This window comes from Mauremys reevesii, linkage group 1 (genome assembly GCF_016161935.1).
Source record: "Mauremys reevesii isolate NIE-2019 linkage group 1, ASM1616193v1, whole genome shotgun sequence".
NCBI classification, from domain to species: Eukaryota; Metazoa; Chordata; order Testudines; family Geoemydidae; genus Mauremys; species Mauremys reevesii.
In genome coordinates this window covers 122,286,918-122,305,745 of record NC_052623.1, presented here as the reverse complement: position 1 = coordinate 122,305,745, position 18,828 = coordinate 122,286,918, and the positions used below count along the sequence as shown (strand labels likewise).

Below are 18,828 nucleotides of genomic sequence, written 5' to 3'. Positions count from 1 at the left end.
TGCCACTGGATTTTTAGTGGCCAGAGATTGCAATCGACTGGCAGAAGCTCAGTGATCGACCAGTTGATGACCATTGCTCTAGAAGCAGCCAGCAGCAGGAGCTTTCAGGGGAGTGAGAAAAAAATTAATCTGGTAATTGGTCAATTTGCTTTGAAACAACAGAATAAACCCCATTGGTCCAGACTCTTCACATGTTAATAAGAGTCTACTTGCAGGAATTGTTAAAAAGATGTTGAAATGGTTTCTGTCTAGCAGGGTGTCATGAATTTCTCCTGCTGACTTTCTGGAATTATAAAGGTAAGGAGAACAGTGTTTTATATAAGCCGCTTCCCTCTGAAAAAGAAAATCTGATGAAGCATGTGACATGGACTAAGGCGAGAGGCACTTTACTGTTAACTGTGGCTCCTGTTAATAGTAAGTGATGTTTAAGTAAAGTACCTTCCGTTAGCTTACCTTGAAATGGTGTCCACAGCCTTGAGTAAGCAGAACCCAGTAAAACACAAATCACTGCATGAATTAATCACAAATTAACCGAGAATAGCTGCTGATCAGATATTTCAAGAATGCCTTTTGAAGTACTTTAGCATGCTTTGTTACACAAACTCAAATAAATTTTATAGCATTTCATAAATAGCTGAGAACAAATTAAATAAAACTTCAACAGATTTAGTATCATTTTATTCATTCTAGAAAACAAATACAATTATGTTCTCAAATTCAAATATGTAAAAATTAATATTCCTCAGATTCTTTGCAAATAATAAAATGATTAAGTGAAATATGAAAGCATAACAAACATTACAGTATTTAGTGTGCCTAAATGTCACATACAATACACTAACAAGAAACAGAAATGATAAATAAATGGATTATTTTCATATGTTTATTTCCAAACAAGAATACTATAATAAAATGACAAGAAAACTGCCCTACCACCAAGATCCCACAGTATGGGGAAAGATAAACCACTGCAAAATATAAACATGTTTATATAAACATTTAAATCTGGACACATTCAATATTCTTTCCTGTTTTAAGGGGTGAAAAGAGATATGTTATTAAAAAGATTAAAAGGCTGTTGTCAGAAATAGGAGAAAACTATAAATACTGTCCTGGTTTAGTTCATTACACAATTTTCACTTAGGAAATGAAACAAAGTTTAACATGCTTGAATGAAGTAACAGTCTCAAGACTTTTAGAATATACAGTTATAGCATACAGTGCTCAGTGAACTAATACCGTCCAAATCCCCTCATCAGTCTATAGCTGAACAAGAATCTCAGCAAGGTTTTAGTTTTTTAAGTTACATTGGTGATTCACAAACTAAAGCCAGGTCAGTTTATTTCTTCCACCTTTTTTCCCTCTCCACTCCTTTTCATTCTTTGATCTCAATTTCAGTTAAATGCAGTGATGGTGCCAGTACCAGCCCACAGATCCTGTCAAAGCTCTCTCTTATTTTAATATTGTATTCATTTTTAACGTGCACAAATTTAGAGCAACTAAATGCTCCTGGAAACCAGGCCTAAACCCATCCTAAATTCATGACTAAAGGCCATCTTCTGTTATGTTCCTCCTGCCCATCCATTCCACCTCAGAAATCTTAGTCTCTATGTACAGTCTATACTGCAGTAAGAGGTCCATGTATATAGAGGAGTATTAAATTCTGGTTTGCTGAGTGTTTTCTAAACAAAGGCCAGCCCTGAACATTATTATGGAAGTGTCACATCTAATACTGTTATTTTGAAGCAGTATTCTCTTAATCTGACTCTAAATAGTTCTGATTAAAAAAGGCAATACCAACAAGTTAATTAAAATAATCTTGAGCTTTTACTTTTTGATGGATAGTATAATATCATCAATTGACTGATTTTTCTATGCAGCCACAGAGCATTGTTTCTATTAACATGAATACTTGAAAATTTGTTTCTTGGGGTGGACCTTTGTATACCGTGTACAATCTTGAGGATACCTCATTTTTTCTTACTTAACCCCTCCCTCTTCATGCCGTATGTTACCCACATTAGTCTTATGGATAAGGATAATCAAATTCCCTTTAGATCCCATCAACAATGCTTTTAAAATCAGACTGCAGCCTCAGTGCTGAATGGCACAAATTATTCCTTCTCTCTCATATTCTGGAGCTGAGTGCAGAATTCCCAGCCTATTAGCAGCCCAGCGAGCAAAAGGATAATACTAAGGTCTGATCCCACAGCCCTTATTCATACCAATAGTCCCATTAATGTTAGTGGGACTACTCATGTGGCTAAGTACTAGTCACTTAAATAAAGATTGCAGAATCAAGCCTCAAAAGTTAAACCCAGGTCTCCCGAACAGAAGACTAGAGAATTGTTGCTAAAGAGCAAGGCTAAACTTAAGCATTTTTATTATAAAAATATATATGTTACAAACAATTGTTTTTGCACATTATTCCTCAAAATACTTTTTAAAAAGTTTTTTTTAAGAACGCTTTGTTTTACTATAAAAATTTTTGATATGTGCTATATATACCCGTAGGTTTTAGAGGAAATGAGAAGTATTTGAAAGCCACCACAAGTGATGTATGTATGTGTATGTATATAACACATACCAGAGTAAACTATTAGAATGACCAATCCTCCCTGCCCCCAAATTAAAGACTGACTACACAAAACATTCAAAAGGTTTCCCTGTGTTACTATGGTCACAAGGGTGAAGAAGTCTCCATAAAAATTAAGGGAAAGGGCCAAATGGAAAATCATTGAAAATAAAATAACAGCATTATTTTTCACTGTTTCCAGACATAGAAATGGTAATAAACCCAGACAGGTTATAACAGGGAGAAAGTTTTACCTGGGCTTTACAATTCATATTCAATCCAGGTATAGTGATAGGTTTATAAAATAATTTGGAAGAGTTAAAACCTGTCAAGCCTGCACCTCACATCTGAAGAGTGCAAGAATCTGACATGGATTAACAAATATCACCTAGCCCCTAAGATTTGTATTAGTTTTCTTTTAAATTTTAAGCAAATTAATTTAAAATACAGATATCTTTACAAATAACATTTATCTACATTAATAAACTTTAATAAGAGATTAGCACAATTGTAATATGCTCAATAATTAAATACTCCTTCCAATCATAGTATGCATATATTTGTAACAGACACTCATACTAATTTTCATAGATGGTAACAGATTTACTGGCTTTGAAATAAAAATGAATAAAACCTGATGTTAATCCCAAGAGTATCAAAATGCAAAACTAAGGAATTAAGAGAAGAATATGCCTCATCTTGAAGAGAAGGCTTGGCACGTGCTTTCAAATGTAAACAAAACAAAATACTTTGGCAAAAATACAACCAACTTAAAAAAAAAAATCTGCATCCAAATATCTGTTGTAAATTTTGTATTGTTACACTCTTCTTTATTTTCCCTACTACAGTATACATTTTTAATAGGGGAACATACAAACTTTTTCCTTTGCACATTATCAATGTACAGATGCAGCTGTGTGCGTTTCTCCTTCTATTTCCTGAAATGGGTCATTGTGATATGGCACTAAATAATAAAGGTTAACTGTATAAAAAAATACAGAACATCAAGACTGATTTCTTTCCATTGACCAAAATAAAAGAATTTCAGAGTATGTTGTCTCTTACATTGGTATATTAACGTATATTTAACGTAATTTAGCAGTCAGCAGGGAAAAACAATTGTTTAAAAAACCCTGAGTTCAATTTTAAACCTGCAGCTTTCTAGAGGATGTGCTGATTCAGTTCATGTCATCCTGAGTAAGGTTAGAAGTCCCTGAATGTAGAATTCCTACAAGAGAAGAAAAAGTGTGAAGTTGAATTGTTCTTATATTCACTTAATATAGAAACCCATTCAGAGGTTTATATGTGTGAAACGTAAATGCTTAATCCTGCAAGCTCTCTTTGTGTGTAACTCCCATTCACTTCAACAGGGATTCCATGCACAGAGGATTTGCAGGATTAGGCACTAATAGCCCAATTTTCAGAAGTAATGAGCACCCAAAATGCCCACTGAAGTCAAAGGCAACCTTGGGCTCCTTCTACCATCTCTGAAAAATCAGGCTACAAGTGCCTTTCCTACTTCCCGAGCAGGACAGTAGGTACACAACATTTGGGTTCACTTTACAGAAACAGAAGAATACTATTTTACAGGCAGTGGAAACTCATGAGATAAATGCACTAAATATTATGAAACCAAGATATCAGGAAAGGAGCGAAGAAGATGAAAAAAGAGAGAGAAGACAATTATTGTCTGATTTACTTCTGATGTTCACAATCCCACTGAAACAGAAAGATGTTAATTGGCTGACTTAGTCTCCAACCAAATCACAGTCCAATCGCTTGATTTGTTTTTGAGAGAGGCAGAGGAGCAGGAAGGCAGGAGGAATGAAAGAACAGTGCTGGTAATGTCAGCATTGGTGTGGGCTCCCAAAATATTTTAGGTATCATAGAACCAGATATTAGCTATGAAAAAGGCCTCTCCTTCCAATGGTGAATTGTGTCTATCTTGTCCAATGATTTATCCAGTTATCAATGAATCAGGTGATAAATATGATACCATCACTTCTGTTGAAGGACTATTTCATAGTATAATAAGATCTTACAGGAAGAAAATAGTTGTATTAACTCCTAATTGTACCTGTTTGAACCATCCTAAGCAATTTTTCTATTTTGCTGGTTTTAACAACCTTAAAATATTTTTGTTATTAATTTGGTCAAGATACACATTTTACATTATTTTTTCTTCTGTCAAGCTAGTCTCTTAATTACTGTGGCTGAGTTCGCTCCAGTTTGTCTAAGTTGTCAAAAAACTGGGCAAGGAACAATGATCTGAAGGGTAATTACCACCTTGAACATTCAATCCCAGAAACCAAACAAAGGAAAGAAGAAAAACCTGAAAAACAACAGCTCAGGAAGTACATTACTAAGGAGTTTGTATACACACCCTTTTGTTGAACTAAAACCAATTTTTAAAAAACCAATTTAGTTAAACCTGTAGAAACTCTTAAGTGGACAACTTAAATTGGTTTATCCGTGGTTTATATCAATTTAAATTAATTCAGTAAATTAAACCAGTGGAACTTTTATTTGTAGACAACACCTAAGAAAGAAAAAATGGTTACTCACCTTCTCGTAACTGTTGTTCTGCGAGATGTGTTGTTCATGTCCATTCCAATCAGGTATGTGCATGTACACATGCATGGCAGATGGAAGATTTTTCCCATAGCAGCATCCATTAGGTCGGCCTGGGCGTCCCCTTGAGTTGTGCCTCCATGGCGCTCAATATAGAGCCCCGCCGACCCACCACCCCCTCAGTTTCTTCTTGCCGGCTACTCTGACAGAGGGGTAGGAGAGTGGGTATTGGAATGGACATGAACAACACATCTCGAAGAACAACAGTTACGAGAAGATGAGTAACCGCTTTTTCTTCAAGTGCTTGTTCATGTCAATTCCAACCAGGTGACACACAAGCCCAACTTCAGGAGGTGGGATCGGTGTCGTCCACTGATTGGAGCACTGCTCTTCCAAAGGCCACATTGTCTCTGGCCTGCTGGGTGATTGCATAGTGTGTACTGAAAGTATGTATGGAGGACCATGTTGTGCTCTGCAGATTTCCTGGGTGGGAACCTGTGCCAGAAACACAGTTGAAGAGGCCTGAGCCCTAGTGAGTGTGCAGTGATTGGAGCTGCAGGAACCCCTAGCAGGTTGTAGCACTCACAGATGCAGGATGAAATCCATTGAAGAGACAGGAAGACCTTTAATTCTGTCTGCCACTGCCACAAATAACTGGACAGACTTTTGCAACGGCCTCATTCTCTCGATGTAGAAGGCTAGCACTTTGCAGACATCCAATGAGTAAAGCCTCTGGTCTCTGCCGCTTGAGTGCAGCTTAGGATAGAACACTAGGAGGAAGATGTCCTGACTGATGTGAAACTGGGAGACAACCTTCAGGAGGAAAGGTGGGTGAGGCCTGAGCTGAACCTTGTCGTTACAGAACACAGTGTAAGGGGGCTCTGATGTCAGGGCCTTGAGCTCAGACACTCTCCTGGCTGAGGTTATCGCTACCAGAAATGCTACCTTGTATGAGAGATAGCGTAGGGAGCCCATTGCCAAAAGTTCAAAGGGTGGTCCCATGAGTCTGGAAAGACTGAGGTTCCAAGCCGGGACAGGCTGTCAGACACATGGGTATAGCCTGTCGAGACCTTTAAGGAAACAGCTGACCATAGGGTTAGCAAAGACCCGAGCGGCCCTCTGTGCCTGGGTAGAAGGCAGAGATGGCGGCCAAGTGAACCCTTATTGATAAGAGGACAGCCCCCCTGCTGCTTGAGATGGAGAAGATAGTCCAGTATAAGTGGCACAGAGGTGAGCGTCAGGGACAAATGGTGCCTCGCTGACCAGATTGAAAATCTCTTCCACTTGGCAAGGCAGGGGGCTCTTGTAGAGGGTTTCCTGCTGCCAAGGAAAAATTGTCTAACCTGATCTGAGCAAGAAAGCTCCATTGGGTTCAGCCATGGAGCTTCCATACCGTGAGGTGCAGTGACTTGAGGTTCTGGTGTTGGAGATGGCCGTGATCCTGAGTTAGGGTACGTCTACACTACGGGATTATTCCGATTTTACATAAACCAGTTTAGTAAAACAGATTGTATAAAGTCGAGTGCACGCGGCCACACTAAGCACATTAATTCGGTGGTGGTCCGAGGCTAGCATCGATTTCTGGAGCGTTGCACTGTGGGTAGCTATTCCATAGCTATCCCATAGTTCCCGCAGTCTCTCCCGCCCCTTGAAATTCTGGGTTGAGATCCCAGTGCCTGATGGGGCAAAAATCATTGTCGCGGGTCGTTCTGGGTAAATGTCATCAATCACTCCTTCCTCTGGGAAAGCAATGGCAGACAATCATTTCGCGCCCTTTTTCCCTGGATTGCCCTGGCAGATGCCATAGCATGGCAACCATGGAGCCTGTTTTGCCTTTTGTCACTGTCACCATATGTGTACTAGATGCCGCTGACAGAGGCAATTCAGCAGCGCTACACAGCAGCATTAATTTGCTTTTGCATGATACCAGAGACGGTTATCAGCCGTTCTGTACTGTCTGCTGCCATTGTAAATTGGCAATGAGATGACGGTTACCGGTCCTTCTGTACTGTACTGTCTGCTGCTGTCATGGGTGCCCCTGGCTGAGGTTGGCCGGGAGTGCAAAAGACAAAAATGGGAATGACTCCCCGAGTCAATCCCTCCTTTATGGCAGGGGTGAGCTGGAGCCGGTTCGCACGAACCCGTTGTTAAATTTAGAAGCGGTTTTAGAACCGCTTGTTAACTAGCTTCCCTGCGAGGGAAGCTTCGATGGGCTCTGCCTGGGAAGCCTGTAATTCCCCCTCCCGGCCGCCGGGGGGGCGCTGCGCTGTGCTGCGAGAGCCATGTGAGCTGCCTCCTGGCCCTGTTGCTGCTCCTGCTCTTTGGACCTCTGGCCCTGGGGCTCCTGCTGCTGCCTGGTGAATTCCTGGCTGCGTCCTGCTGCTCCCAGCCCCCCCGCCCGTGTGAGTATCTGCCCCCCTCCCCCGCCTTCCCTGCCACAGCCACCCCCCTGCCCGCAGCTACCCGCAGCCAGCCCCTGCCACCCCCTGCCCACAGCCACCCGCAGCCACCCCCCTGCCCACAGCCAGACGCAGCCAGCCCCTGCCCCCAGCCCCCAGCCGCCCCTGCCCCAGCCCCTGCCCCAGCCAGCCCCTGCCCACAGCCGCCCCAGCCCGCAGCCCCTGCCCCACCCCTGCCCCCAGCCGCCCCAGCCCCTGCCCCCAGCCAGCCTCTGCCCCACCCCTGCCAGCCTCTGCCCCCAGCCAGCCCCTGCCCCACCCCTGCCAGCCCCTGCCCCAGCCAGCCGCAGCCAGCCCTCTGCCCCAGCCAGCCCTCTGCCCCCAGCCAGCCGCAGCCAGCCCTCTGCCCCAGCCACCCCTGCCAGCCGCTGCCCGCAGCCACCCCCTGCCCACAGCCACCCGCAGCCAGCCCCTGCCCGCAGCCACCCGCAGCCCGCCCCTGCCCACAGCCGCCCTCTGCCCGCAGCCCGCCTCTGCCCACAGCCGCCCTCTGCCCCACCCCCTGCCCATAGCCACCCGCAGCCAGCCCCTGCCCACAGCCGCCCTCTGCCCGCAGCCAGCCTCTGCCTGCAGCCCCTGCCACAGCCACCCCCTGCCTGCAGCCACCCCCTGCCCACAGCCGCCCGCAGCCCGCCCGTCTGCATCACCTGCCCACAGCCAGCCCGTGTCACTCCCTGCCTCCAGCTAGCCCTGCCCCACGCCCCTATCTGCAGCCAGCCCCACATCCACTGGTGCCCTGCAGTTCCCAGGGCAGTAACCCTGCACACCTGATTCAATGATGGGGGGGCAGGGAGCAGCTGGGACCCACACATGTGCACACCCTAGAGTGACCAGACAGCAAGTGTGAAAAATCGGGACGGGGGTGAGGGGTAATAGGAGCCTATATAAGAAAAAGACCCAAAAATTGAGACTGTCCCTGATCACCACCCACACATGTGAAACGGAGCTCATTTCTAGTTCAGCCCCATCTTTTTAAAAAAGAACTTTAGGTAGGGTTAAAATACATCTGTATTTTCCTGGACATGTCAGGCTTTTCGGTTCTTAATCACCTCCTGGGAAAATATGGACGTAAGGTAACCCTATTGGTACAAAAAATACATGCTGTCGCACATCCCTTAAATCAGAACTTTTTATAGGGAACCCGTTGTTAAATCAGAACTTTTTATAGGGAACCCGTTGTTAAGATTTTGGCAGCTCATCACTGCTTTATGGTATCTAAAAATAGAATCAGTCCTGCCTAGAATATGGGGCAAGTGTACTAGAGAACCAGTGTATCAGAGAACCAGAGAGCACAGCCGCTCCGTGTCACATCCCGCAGAAATGATGAGCTGCATGCCATTCACAGGGGCTGCCCCTGCAACAACCCCACCTGTTGCTTACCTCCTCCCCCAGCCTTCCTGGGCTACCATTGCAGTGTCCCCCCATTTGTGTGATGAAGTAATAAAGAATGCAGGAATAAGAAACAGTGACTTGTTAGTGAGATAAAATGAGGGGAAGGCAGCCTCCAGCTGCTATGATAGTTCAGACAGGATATTAAGCAGTGTGGGGGAGAGGAGCCCAGCATCCCCCTGCTATGATAGTCCAGGCAGTACAGAATCTTTTCTTTACACATGAAGGGCGGGGGCTGATGGAGCTCAGCCCCCTGTTGCTATGATGAAGACGGTTACCAGCCGTTCTGTACCATCTACTGGGAATGACCGGGAGGCCAGCCAGGAGCACTCATGGGCTGATGATGAGGATGGATATCAGTCCTTCTGTACTGTACTATCTGCCACCAGGCTGATGATGACAATGGATAGCAGTCATATTGTACCATCAGCCACCAAGGAGCGGGGGCGAGGATGCTGCAGTTCACTGCCGCAGCATCGCGTCTACCAGCAGCATTCAGTAGACATAGGGTGACATTTTAAAGAGTCAAGAGACGATTTTTTCCCCTTTTCCTTCTGGGGGTGGGCGGGGTGGTGGTAAATTGACGAGCTATGCCCTGAACCACCCCGGACAATGTGTTTGACCCTACAGGCATTGGGAGCTCAGCCAAGAATGCAAATGCTTTTCGGAGACTGCAGGAACTGTGGGATAGCTTGAGTCCTCAGTCCCCCCTCCCTCCCTCCATGAGCGTCCATTTGATTCTTTGGCTTTCCGTTACGCTTGTCACGCAGCAGTGTGCTGAGTCCCTGCTGTGGCCTCTGTCTGGAGATTTTTTAAAAATGCTTTGGAATTTCATCTTCTGTAACGGAGCTCTGATAGAACAGATTTGTCTGCCCATGCAGCGATCACATCCGTACGGTCCATGCTGGAGCTCTTTTTGGATTTGGGATTGCATCACCACCCGTGCTGATTGGAGCTTCACACTGGGCAAGCAGGAAATGATATTCAAAAGTTTGCGGGGCTTTTCCTGTCTACCTGGCCACTGCATCCGAGTTCTGATTGCTGTCCAGAGCAGTCACAGTGGTGCACTATGGGATACCGCCCGGAGGCCAATACCGTCGATTTACGGCCACGCTAACCCTAATCTGATATGGTAATACCGATATTAGCGCTACTCCTCTCGTTGGGGAGGAGTACAGAAACCAGTTTAAAGAGCCCTTTATATCGATATAAAGGGCCTCTTAGTGTGGACGGGTGCGGCGTTAAATCGGTTTAACGCTCCTATAATCGGTTTAAACGCGTAGTGTAGACCAGGCCTTAGTAAGTCCGGGAAGAGCGGCAAGGTGACTGGAGCTTCCACGGACATTTCCAGGAATGATGTGTACCACTGTTGGCGGGGTCAGGCTGGAGCTATCAATATCACCGAAACTTGTTCCCTCCATATCTTGAGGAGCACCTTTTGAACGAGAGGGATAAGCGGAAATGCTTACAAGAAATGACCTCTCCATGGGAGGAGGAATGCATCTGTGATGGCGCCCGGGCTGTGATTCAGGAAGGAGCAAAACTGCTGACACTTCCTGTTGCATTTCATGGTGAACAGGGCTATCTGGAGAAAGCCCCACTGATGGAAAATTGAGTTCACAATGTCCGGGTGAAGGGACCACTCATGGCTGTGGAACAACCTGCTGAAATAGTCCGCCAACTCATTCTGTATTCCAGGGAGTATGCTTGCAGATGTATCGCATGCTCTACATACACAAGTCCCACAGCATGAAGGCTTCCTGGCACAGGAAAGAGGAGCGTGCACCCCCTGCTTGTTAATATAAAACATTGCCGTGGTGGTGTCTGTCATAACTGATACACATCTCCCTGTCAAGTGGTCTCAGAAAGTCTGGCATGCCAGGGATACTGCTCTCAGCTCTCTGACACTGATATGGAGAGTGAGTTCACCTGAGACCAGAGGCCTTGTGTACTGAGGTCTCCCAAATGTGCTCCCCAGCCCAAGGCTGATGCATCTGTCACTAGTGAGAGACACGTCTGAGGGCTGGTGAAGGGGACCCCCGCACATACTAAGGTCGAGCCAGCACAGGAGGGAGTCGAGTACCGGGAGAGGCAGGGTTATGATCCTGTCTGAGCGATCCCAGAATGGCCAATACACTGACACTAGCCACGACTGAAGAGGTCGAAGCCTGAGTCTGGCATGCTGTACTACGTAGATACAAGCAGCCATGTGTCCTAGAAGTTTCAGGCAATTCCTTGCTGTGGTGGTGGGAAACTGCCTGAAACCTGGAATAATGTCACCAAGGGCTCAAAATATCACTTCTGGGAGAAATATCCTGGCCTCTGTCGAGTCCAGTACTGCCCCTACAAACTTTCTCCTCATTCAGCAGAAGACCCAGTTTGTCGAAAGATGCTCTTATGAAGGCGACCTGAATCTCCACTCGAGTTCTGGATCAGCACTTGATCAGCCAGTTGTCAAGACACGGGAACACTTGTACCTATCGACTGCAAAGGAACCCGGCCACTACTGCCATGCATTTTGTGAACATGCGGACAGGCCAAACGGGAGGACTGTGAACTGGTAGTGGATGTTGTTCATCACAAACATGAAGTATTTTCTGTGGGATGGAGTTATTGCTATGTGAAAGTATGCATCCTTCAAGTCGAGGGTAGCATACCAGTCTCCTGGATCCAATGAAGGGATGATGGATGCCAAAGAGACCATGGGGAACTTGAGTTTCTTCACGAACCTGTGAAGAGTTCTCACAGGGCTAGAATGGGCCTGTGCCCAGCTTTGGATTTTAGTATTAGGGACTAGAAGCCCTTGCTCTTCTGCTCCTGAGGAACCTCTTCCACTGCCCCTAGCAATAGGAGCAAGTGCACCTCCTGTATAAGAAGTTTCTCATGAGAAGGGTCCCTGAAGAGGGCCAGGGAAGGGTGGTGGAAGGGTAGGAGGGCACATAATTGCATGGAGTATCCCTTTTCTATCGTGTGGAGCACCCAGCAGTCCAAAGTGATATGGGACCATGCACGGTAGAAAGGGGATAGGTGGGATGAAAAGGTAAGGTGGGGTGGATCCAGTTCTTGCTCTTGTGCACTGTCCTCAACCGCACCTTCAAAAGGCCTGTTTCGGGCTGGACAGTGGCTTGGGTTGGCCAGAGCCCTGGCCTGAGGATGGGTGCGGCCTTTTCCTGCCATTCCTATTCCTCCTCCAGGAATTGTCCTATTGTTTCTGTTGGTAGAACCACAGAAGAGGTTGTGGCCTGAAGTGCTTCTTCTGTGTGGCAGGAGTGTGTAGGCCCAAGGATTTGAGGGTGGCTCTTGAGTCTTTCAGGCTATGCAGCCTTTTATCTGTCTTCTTGGAGAACAGAGTCACACCCTCAAAGGGGAGGTCCTGTATGGGCTGCTAGTCCTCATGCGGGAGACCAGAGACCTGGAGCCAGGAGCCCCTTCCCATAGCCACTCCTATAGCCATGACTCTCATGGTGGCATCAGCACCGTCCAGTGCAGCGTGGAGGGAAGCTCGGGAGATTAGATTGCCCTCTTCAACCAAGGCCGAAAACTCCGCAAATTTTGCCATTGCCGCACAGGTGTTATACCGTCTGAGAATGACCTGCTGGTTTGAAATTCGGATTTGCAATCCACCCATAGAATAGACCTTTCTCCCCGAAAAGGTCAAGTCTTTTAGCCTCCCTATTTTTGGTCTTGTCGCTTGTGCTGATTGGCAATGTCCACAACATGGGAATCAGGCGGCGGGTAGGAATATATGGTGTTCATAGTCCTTAGAAGGCACAAAGTATCATCGTTAGTTGCACTTGGCAGTTGGTAGCAATGAGGCTGGGGTCTGCCACAGAGTCAAGGTGGTAATAATAATATTATAATAATTGGAGATATACCTATCTTCTAGGACTGGAAGGGACCTCGAAAGATCATCAAGTCCAGCCTCCTGCCTTCACTAGCAGGACCAAGTACTGATTTTTGCCCCAGATCCCTAAGTGGCCCCCTCAAGGATTGAACTCACAACCCTGGGTTTAGCAGGCCAATGCTCAAACCACTGAGCTATCCCTTCTCCCATGATGTTTTTTTATGAGCAGCAGGGCAATATGAGAAGATCCAGAGGGCACGAGGATATCCACCATGAGATCAGAATGCTCGACTACTTCCTTTGCCTCGATGCCCAGATCCTGGGCAACCCAGTGCAGCAAGTGCTGCAACACCCTGCTGTCTTCAAGCACTGGGGCTATGGCAGTGCCCACCAATGTCTTGTGTGGCAACGACGAGGAGGCGGCCCCCATGACAGGCAGCTGCTCCCTGCTGTCAGCGGCCAAGGGGTTCCATGACTCTCGGGGGTCCTGGGAAGGTTCTATGGATGTTGCTGTGCCCCTCAGTGCTGGGGCTGTCAGCGCTGAACTCTATGCTGATATCAGTATCGGAGCCAATGTCGGCACCGAAGTCAGTGTTGGCGACGGTACTGGAGCCGATGGCATCAATGTTGGTGGTGGCAGCTCAGTGGCTGGTCGCTCGACTGAATGTGGCATAAAGGTGGCCGAAGCTACCCAAGTCGCCACCGAGTGAGACCTCTGGCTCCTTTCCTGGCTCTGGTGGAAGGCCCAGGGAGTCCATAAGGGTCACTGGGATGGGTTCTGCCACTGTGGCAGCCACGGTTCTGGGTAAACCCATCTCTCCCGCTGTGACCTGGACCTCCTGCTCTTATCAGAGCGGTAGGAGTCTGACTCCGAGGTCTCTGAAAAAGACGACCATGGAGGAGCCATACTTCGGGGCATTGATCGTTGGGAGCTCAGGGCTCTCTCCCTGGAGATGCTGGTGCCGGAGAGTGCTGTGGAGAAGGAGAGCACCAGGACATCACCACTGGCTTCCCTCTTGAGTGCACCTGGGGGCCGGGGTGGTGCTGATGGCGCTGGTGTCTCCTCTGTCCTAGGGGCAAGAATGGCGCCGTGAGCCGCAGCAAGTCCTGAGCTGCCTCAAAAGCTTCTGGTCTCAAGGGGAGCGTCCGTTGTTGGCTACTAGGGTCTGGCGAGCGCGGTAGGCCTGGACTCAACTGCCTTATCTGGGCAGAAGTCGAAGGGGCCCTGCCCGGGAATCTGGTGCTGTGGCCCAACTGGGGCTCACAGTCATCAGCTCCTTGGATTTGGCAGGGGGAGAATGATCCCTCTCCAGCTTCTTTTTCTTCTGAGGCACCAGTGACTCAGACCAGTGCCTACCTGCCGATTGGCCACGGGAGAGCTGTGCCGGTGCTGAGTGTCTTGGGAAGAGTCCTTTCTTGGCACCAGTTCCCGGGATGATGGCACTGGGGCGCTCCATGCAGATGAATATATGCTGGGTGCAGGGTCCCAGCATATACTGGGACCCTGGGTTCAAGAGGGGGTGGAGAGCTGCCTCCATAAGGAGAACTTTAAGCTGCTGTTCCCTTTCTTTAACAGTTCTGGGATGGAACTCGCGGCAGTTTTTACAATGGTCCTTTTGGTGACCTTCCCCGTGGCACCTTAAACAAGAGGCACGAGGTTCACTCTTTGGCATGCACTTAGCACAGACCTCACAGTCTTTAAACATTGGGGACCGCAGCTTACCACAGCTTTGGGGAGTCAGAAGGGGAGTGAAACCCCCCAACTAACCCTAAACTAACTGTAAACAACTATTATACAATAACTAACTACAGAAGAACTATATACAAATGACAAAGATAAAGGCGCTTGCTAAAGCAAGGGCTATGGGACGTTCCAGCTCACTGTCACTGGTGGTAAGAAGGTACTGAGGGGTAGCAAATCGGCAGAGCTCTATATTGAGCACCATGGAGGTGTGACTCCAGGGGGCGCCCAGGCCGACCCGACGGATGCCTCTTCCTCCAGCACGCAGCGTTCCCCCCCGCCAAATCAGCTGCGCAAGGGCTGAGAGGGAGGAGAAGCAGGATGCAGTGGCGCGCTTGTGGCAGAGGTGAGTTGGAGCAGGGGGGTGGGGCCAAGCACCCACCAATTTTTTTCCGTGGGTGCTCTGGGGCCAGAGCACCCACGGAGTCAGCGCCTATGCCTGGGAAGGCAGGTTGTTCAGAGGCATCACAGCACATGGCTTTGCCCAGCCTGAGGGGCTCTTCTTGGGCTCATGTCACTCTGGTCTCCTGCCTAGTTTGATGCATGTGGGGGTATGAGGGGAAAGATAACCCTGCCCGACCTAAATAGTGCCCCTGAAATAAATCCCTTGAGACTGTTGGAGTGGTGCAAGAGGAAATGTATGGGACCTAAAAAGTTTCCTTGGAGGAGAATGGGAATAATCTTGTCTGGCCTGGAGGCTAAATAGAATTGATTTCTTCAGTCAAGAAGAACAGGAGACTAAAAACCACACCTGTCTCTGTTGCATCCCTGCCCTATAGCACTCCCTCTCTCAGTTTCCCTATTCTCAAGGCCCCTCAAGAATCCCACAGAGCAGTGGTCAAGCCACGAAGGACCGTGGTGGTGGACGAGCATCCACCGAAATGCCGCCAACAAGTGGCAATGTCAATAGACGTCGCCGTCGAAATGCCGCCAAGCAACGTCATCCTGAGGTGTCGCTGCTGAAAATCAGTGGCATTTAGGCGGCGAAGCCTCTGGATGACGCTGCTTGTCGGCAGCATTTCGGCAGATGCTCATCCGCCGGCCAGTACGTGGGCGCACTTAGACGCCCCAGCAGGAACTATGGTGCCCACGGACACCACGTTGGGGACCCCTGCAGCAGAGTAATACCATTTTAGGGTCTCTTGCTTAATACTCTTTCTTGGGGCTGGTTTATTACCAAAACATTATTCAAATAATCCCCAACGTAAGTCCCAATCATAGTCCATTTCCCACATACAGCATATAGAGTCCTTAAAATCCTGTTCTTCCCAGCGGGAACCTGCACAGTCTCTCTGCTTGAAAATCTTCCTCTTCCTCACTAGGGGTGCAACCCTGACTCCCCCTGGACCTCTGGGTCCAGCTCTCCAGCATGCAGGTGTCAGCAGATAAGTCTGCCACTCCGCTGCCTTCAACTTTCTGGCTCTCAGCTTTGGCTGTCCAGATTAGAAGTCAGCAAGCACATCCCTCTGTTGCTCTCTAGCTTTCAGCAATCCCCCCGGAACCACATACAGTTCAGCCTCTTGGCTCTCGCAGCTCTCATCTACAAACCTCTCATTCCCAGGCAACTTTCACCTGTCCTTTTCTGACTGACCAGGCAGCTGTCATCTGCCTTTTTTCTTACTGATGCTCAGAGAGCCCCAACCCACCAGATCTGTGTGACCTGTAGTCTCTCTTCTTAGACTCAAGGTTGTGCACAGACCTCTTCCTTGGGGCCTGTGGTCTCTGAGAGCTCCACTTCCTTAGAAGTTTTAGCTCTGTGAGCACCTCCCTCTAACTGAGCCCTGATGGCCTTTTAACAGGCACAGGTGCTCATTATTCAATTAACTGCCTAGAAAGTCTTGTTCTCTTTAAATTAGCTCCGCATGGGTAACCTAGGCCTGGATTCCCCTTAAAGGGGCCAGCAATCCCCTGACACTCCCTTAGTGTTCTTATAGTGGCTGCGCCTAAAACTTTCCAATTTTACCTTTGATAATTTTACCTCAGTATATGCAATATTAGTAAGATAGTAAGCAATTAGTCTCTTAGCACAAACACTGTCCATTCACCAAGAAGTGATCTTTCCTGGCTTCACCTTCCTTGTACTTTAGAGCAACCTTAGTAGTGGACTATACCCTTACAACAAGAGGAGGAATGTCTTGCAATCCCTTTCTCTTGTTCTCCCTCATAGATTGACTCAGGAGACAGAGAGGTATGCCTAGGAGAAATACTTCTGCTGTAAACCAACAAAGAGGAGGTAGAAGGCTTTTTTTTTTGAGAAGCTGAGGGGACCCAGACACTATTTGTTGAAAGATATATACCTGTGCTGAAGAGGATAAATATAGAGAGATATTCATTATCGGTACCCTACTGGGAGAGACTTGGAAGCCATTATTAATGGTGAGACATCCACAAAAGGAGGAATGGTATGTTTGCCAGTGCCAAAGATCACATCTTAGCTAATACAAAGGAACCACACTTCAGGTCAGACTTAGGAGAAGGAGCAGTGGCTGAGTCAGAAGAACAAAAAGTCTCTTTAGCCTCCTTTTAGCCAATACTGGGGATGGTGATCAGTGCCAAGTCAAAGGCTTAGACCGATGTACCTTTTTCTATCAGAACGGCTGACTGACCCAAAGAGACCTGTATCATCCTCTCAGTTGAAGTGTGAGGTTTTTGGCAACCTAGGAGACCAAAGTGCTAGGGGTAATATCCTGGGTTACTAGCCAAATACTACTTGGGACCACCAGAGACTATTTCCATTGAGGGGGCTTCAGAATCAGAAGCACCCTCTATTGACTGCTCCAACAAAAATAATTTCAAAGGAGCCTCTTGGGCTTTGTGTGTGTGTTTTGGAAAGACCTGCATATTGAGCATTTGTCTGGAATACAGCCTTCTCCAAGACAAAGACATTTAAGATGTCCATCATTTAAGTACATCGCTATCTCACAAATAGGAAAAGTTTTAAACTCTGAAGTCTTTGCCTCAGTCCTGAGGCTGATGACTTGATACAGAAGTATAAACTAACAAAAAATATTATTTTAAAATATACTGCCAATGTGCTAGAAAAAATATGTAACAAAACAGCAACAAAGTGTGATGGATCTTCTTAAACAGGGGACTACAACTCCCATCAGCACCCTCCCCACTGCACATCCCCTTCCCCTTGGCCAAATAAGGGGAAAAGTCCTACCCAAGGAAGTTGCTGGAGATGGTGGCTATGTGGCTAGCCAGGATCTACAGAGAAACTGAAGCAGCAGCCACATGGCAACCAGGGAGCTGGAGAAAAGCTGAATTCAGAGTGGGATCCCCAGGAACCATATGCAGAGTCATGTGTGGAACGGGCTGTGACTTCTGGATGCAACAGCTGGGTGCAGGTCTGTGTGGAACTTATGGGGGAGCAGCAGCAGCAGGGCAGGAAGTCAGAGCAGAGGGGCCTCAATGAGAGAGACGAACTGAGCCTGGCCTGGAAACCTGCAAGTGCCCATTGATTTGGAATAGAGACGTGACCGGAGAGGGAACCCCAGGCACCAGGCCTGTAAAGCCTCAACTCAGCTGGACTGCTCCAGAGACCCAAACAAGAACTGCTGTAGCATACTTTGAACTGTAACTATTTAAACCTCTGTACCTAAGGTATCTACAACCTTTCCCTTTCCCTCCCAGCTCTAGCTCTTAGCAGTGTGTCTGAGTGGTTACTGGGACCCACCAGGGCTAGCACATACAGGGCTTAGCTGCAGTAGCACCTACAGTGTTTATCTGCGAGTTGTGATACACCTGACATGATACTGGCAATCTAGGGGTTTGGTGTACTGAGCAGCTCCAGTCATTACAAAACTAACACTAAATATAACTAAGATGGAGAGCTATGGGATAGCAGTCAGACACTGGAGATTGTCTTGCTGTCACAGGCATTAAGAAGGAACCGAGAGATGGTAGGGTTTGCTCTGCCATTTATGCCTAAAGGTGTGTTTATGAGGGCATGAAGGGAACAAAATGCCCCCATCAAACACTGCTGGGCAAAAAGAATCCAATCTTGCACGTGTACGCAGAGTCAAATGGTCACTTTGGCTGCTGTGGGATCCCCAGTCTCTTTGTTATTGGGGCAGGAGTAATAAAGGGTTGTTATTCTGGTTATGTGAATCAAGGACAGTAGAACTCTACTTGGCATTTTATGACTGAGGGACTTGCCCTCAACTAAGAAGCACTCTCTAGGCAAGGGACATGGGTTCCAAAGCCCAGTGAATTGAGAGAGGCTGGGGACAGTTATTTGTACCTG

At 47.4% G+C, this 18,828-nt stretch overlaps 1 protein-coding gene across 10 annotated transcripts in view; it reads right to left on the bottom strand.

Moving 5' to 3' along the window:
• Nucleotides 1–747: 747 nt before the first annotated feature.
• TSGA10 (testis specific 10) overlaps nucleotides 748–18,828 on the bottom strand; it is an 83,156-nt gene continuing 65,075 nt past the window's right edge. For all 10 annotated transcript variants that reach the window (XM_039519784.1, XM_039519793.1, XM_039519786.1 and 7 more), the window contains one exon: nucleotides 748–3,803. In XM_039519784.1, coding sequence (XP_039375718.1) covers nucleotides 3,779–3,803 — 25 coding nt within the window. In that variant the 3' untranslated portion in view covers nucleotides 748–3,778. The remainder of the gene's footprint in view (nucleotides 3,804–18,828) is intronic.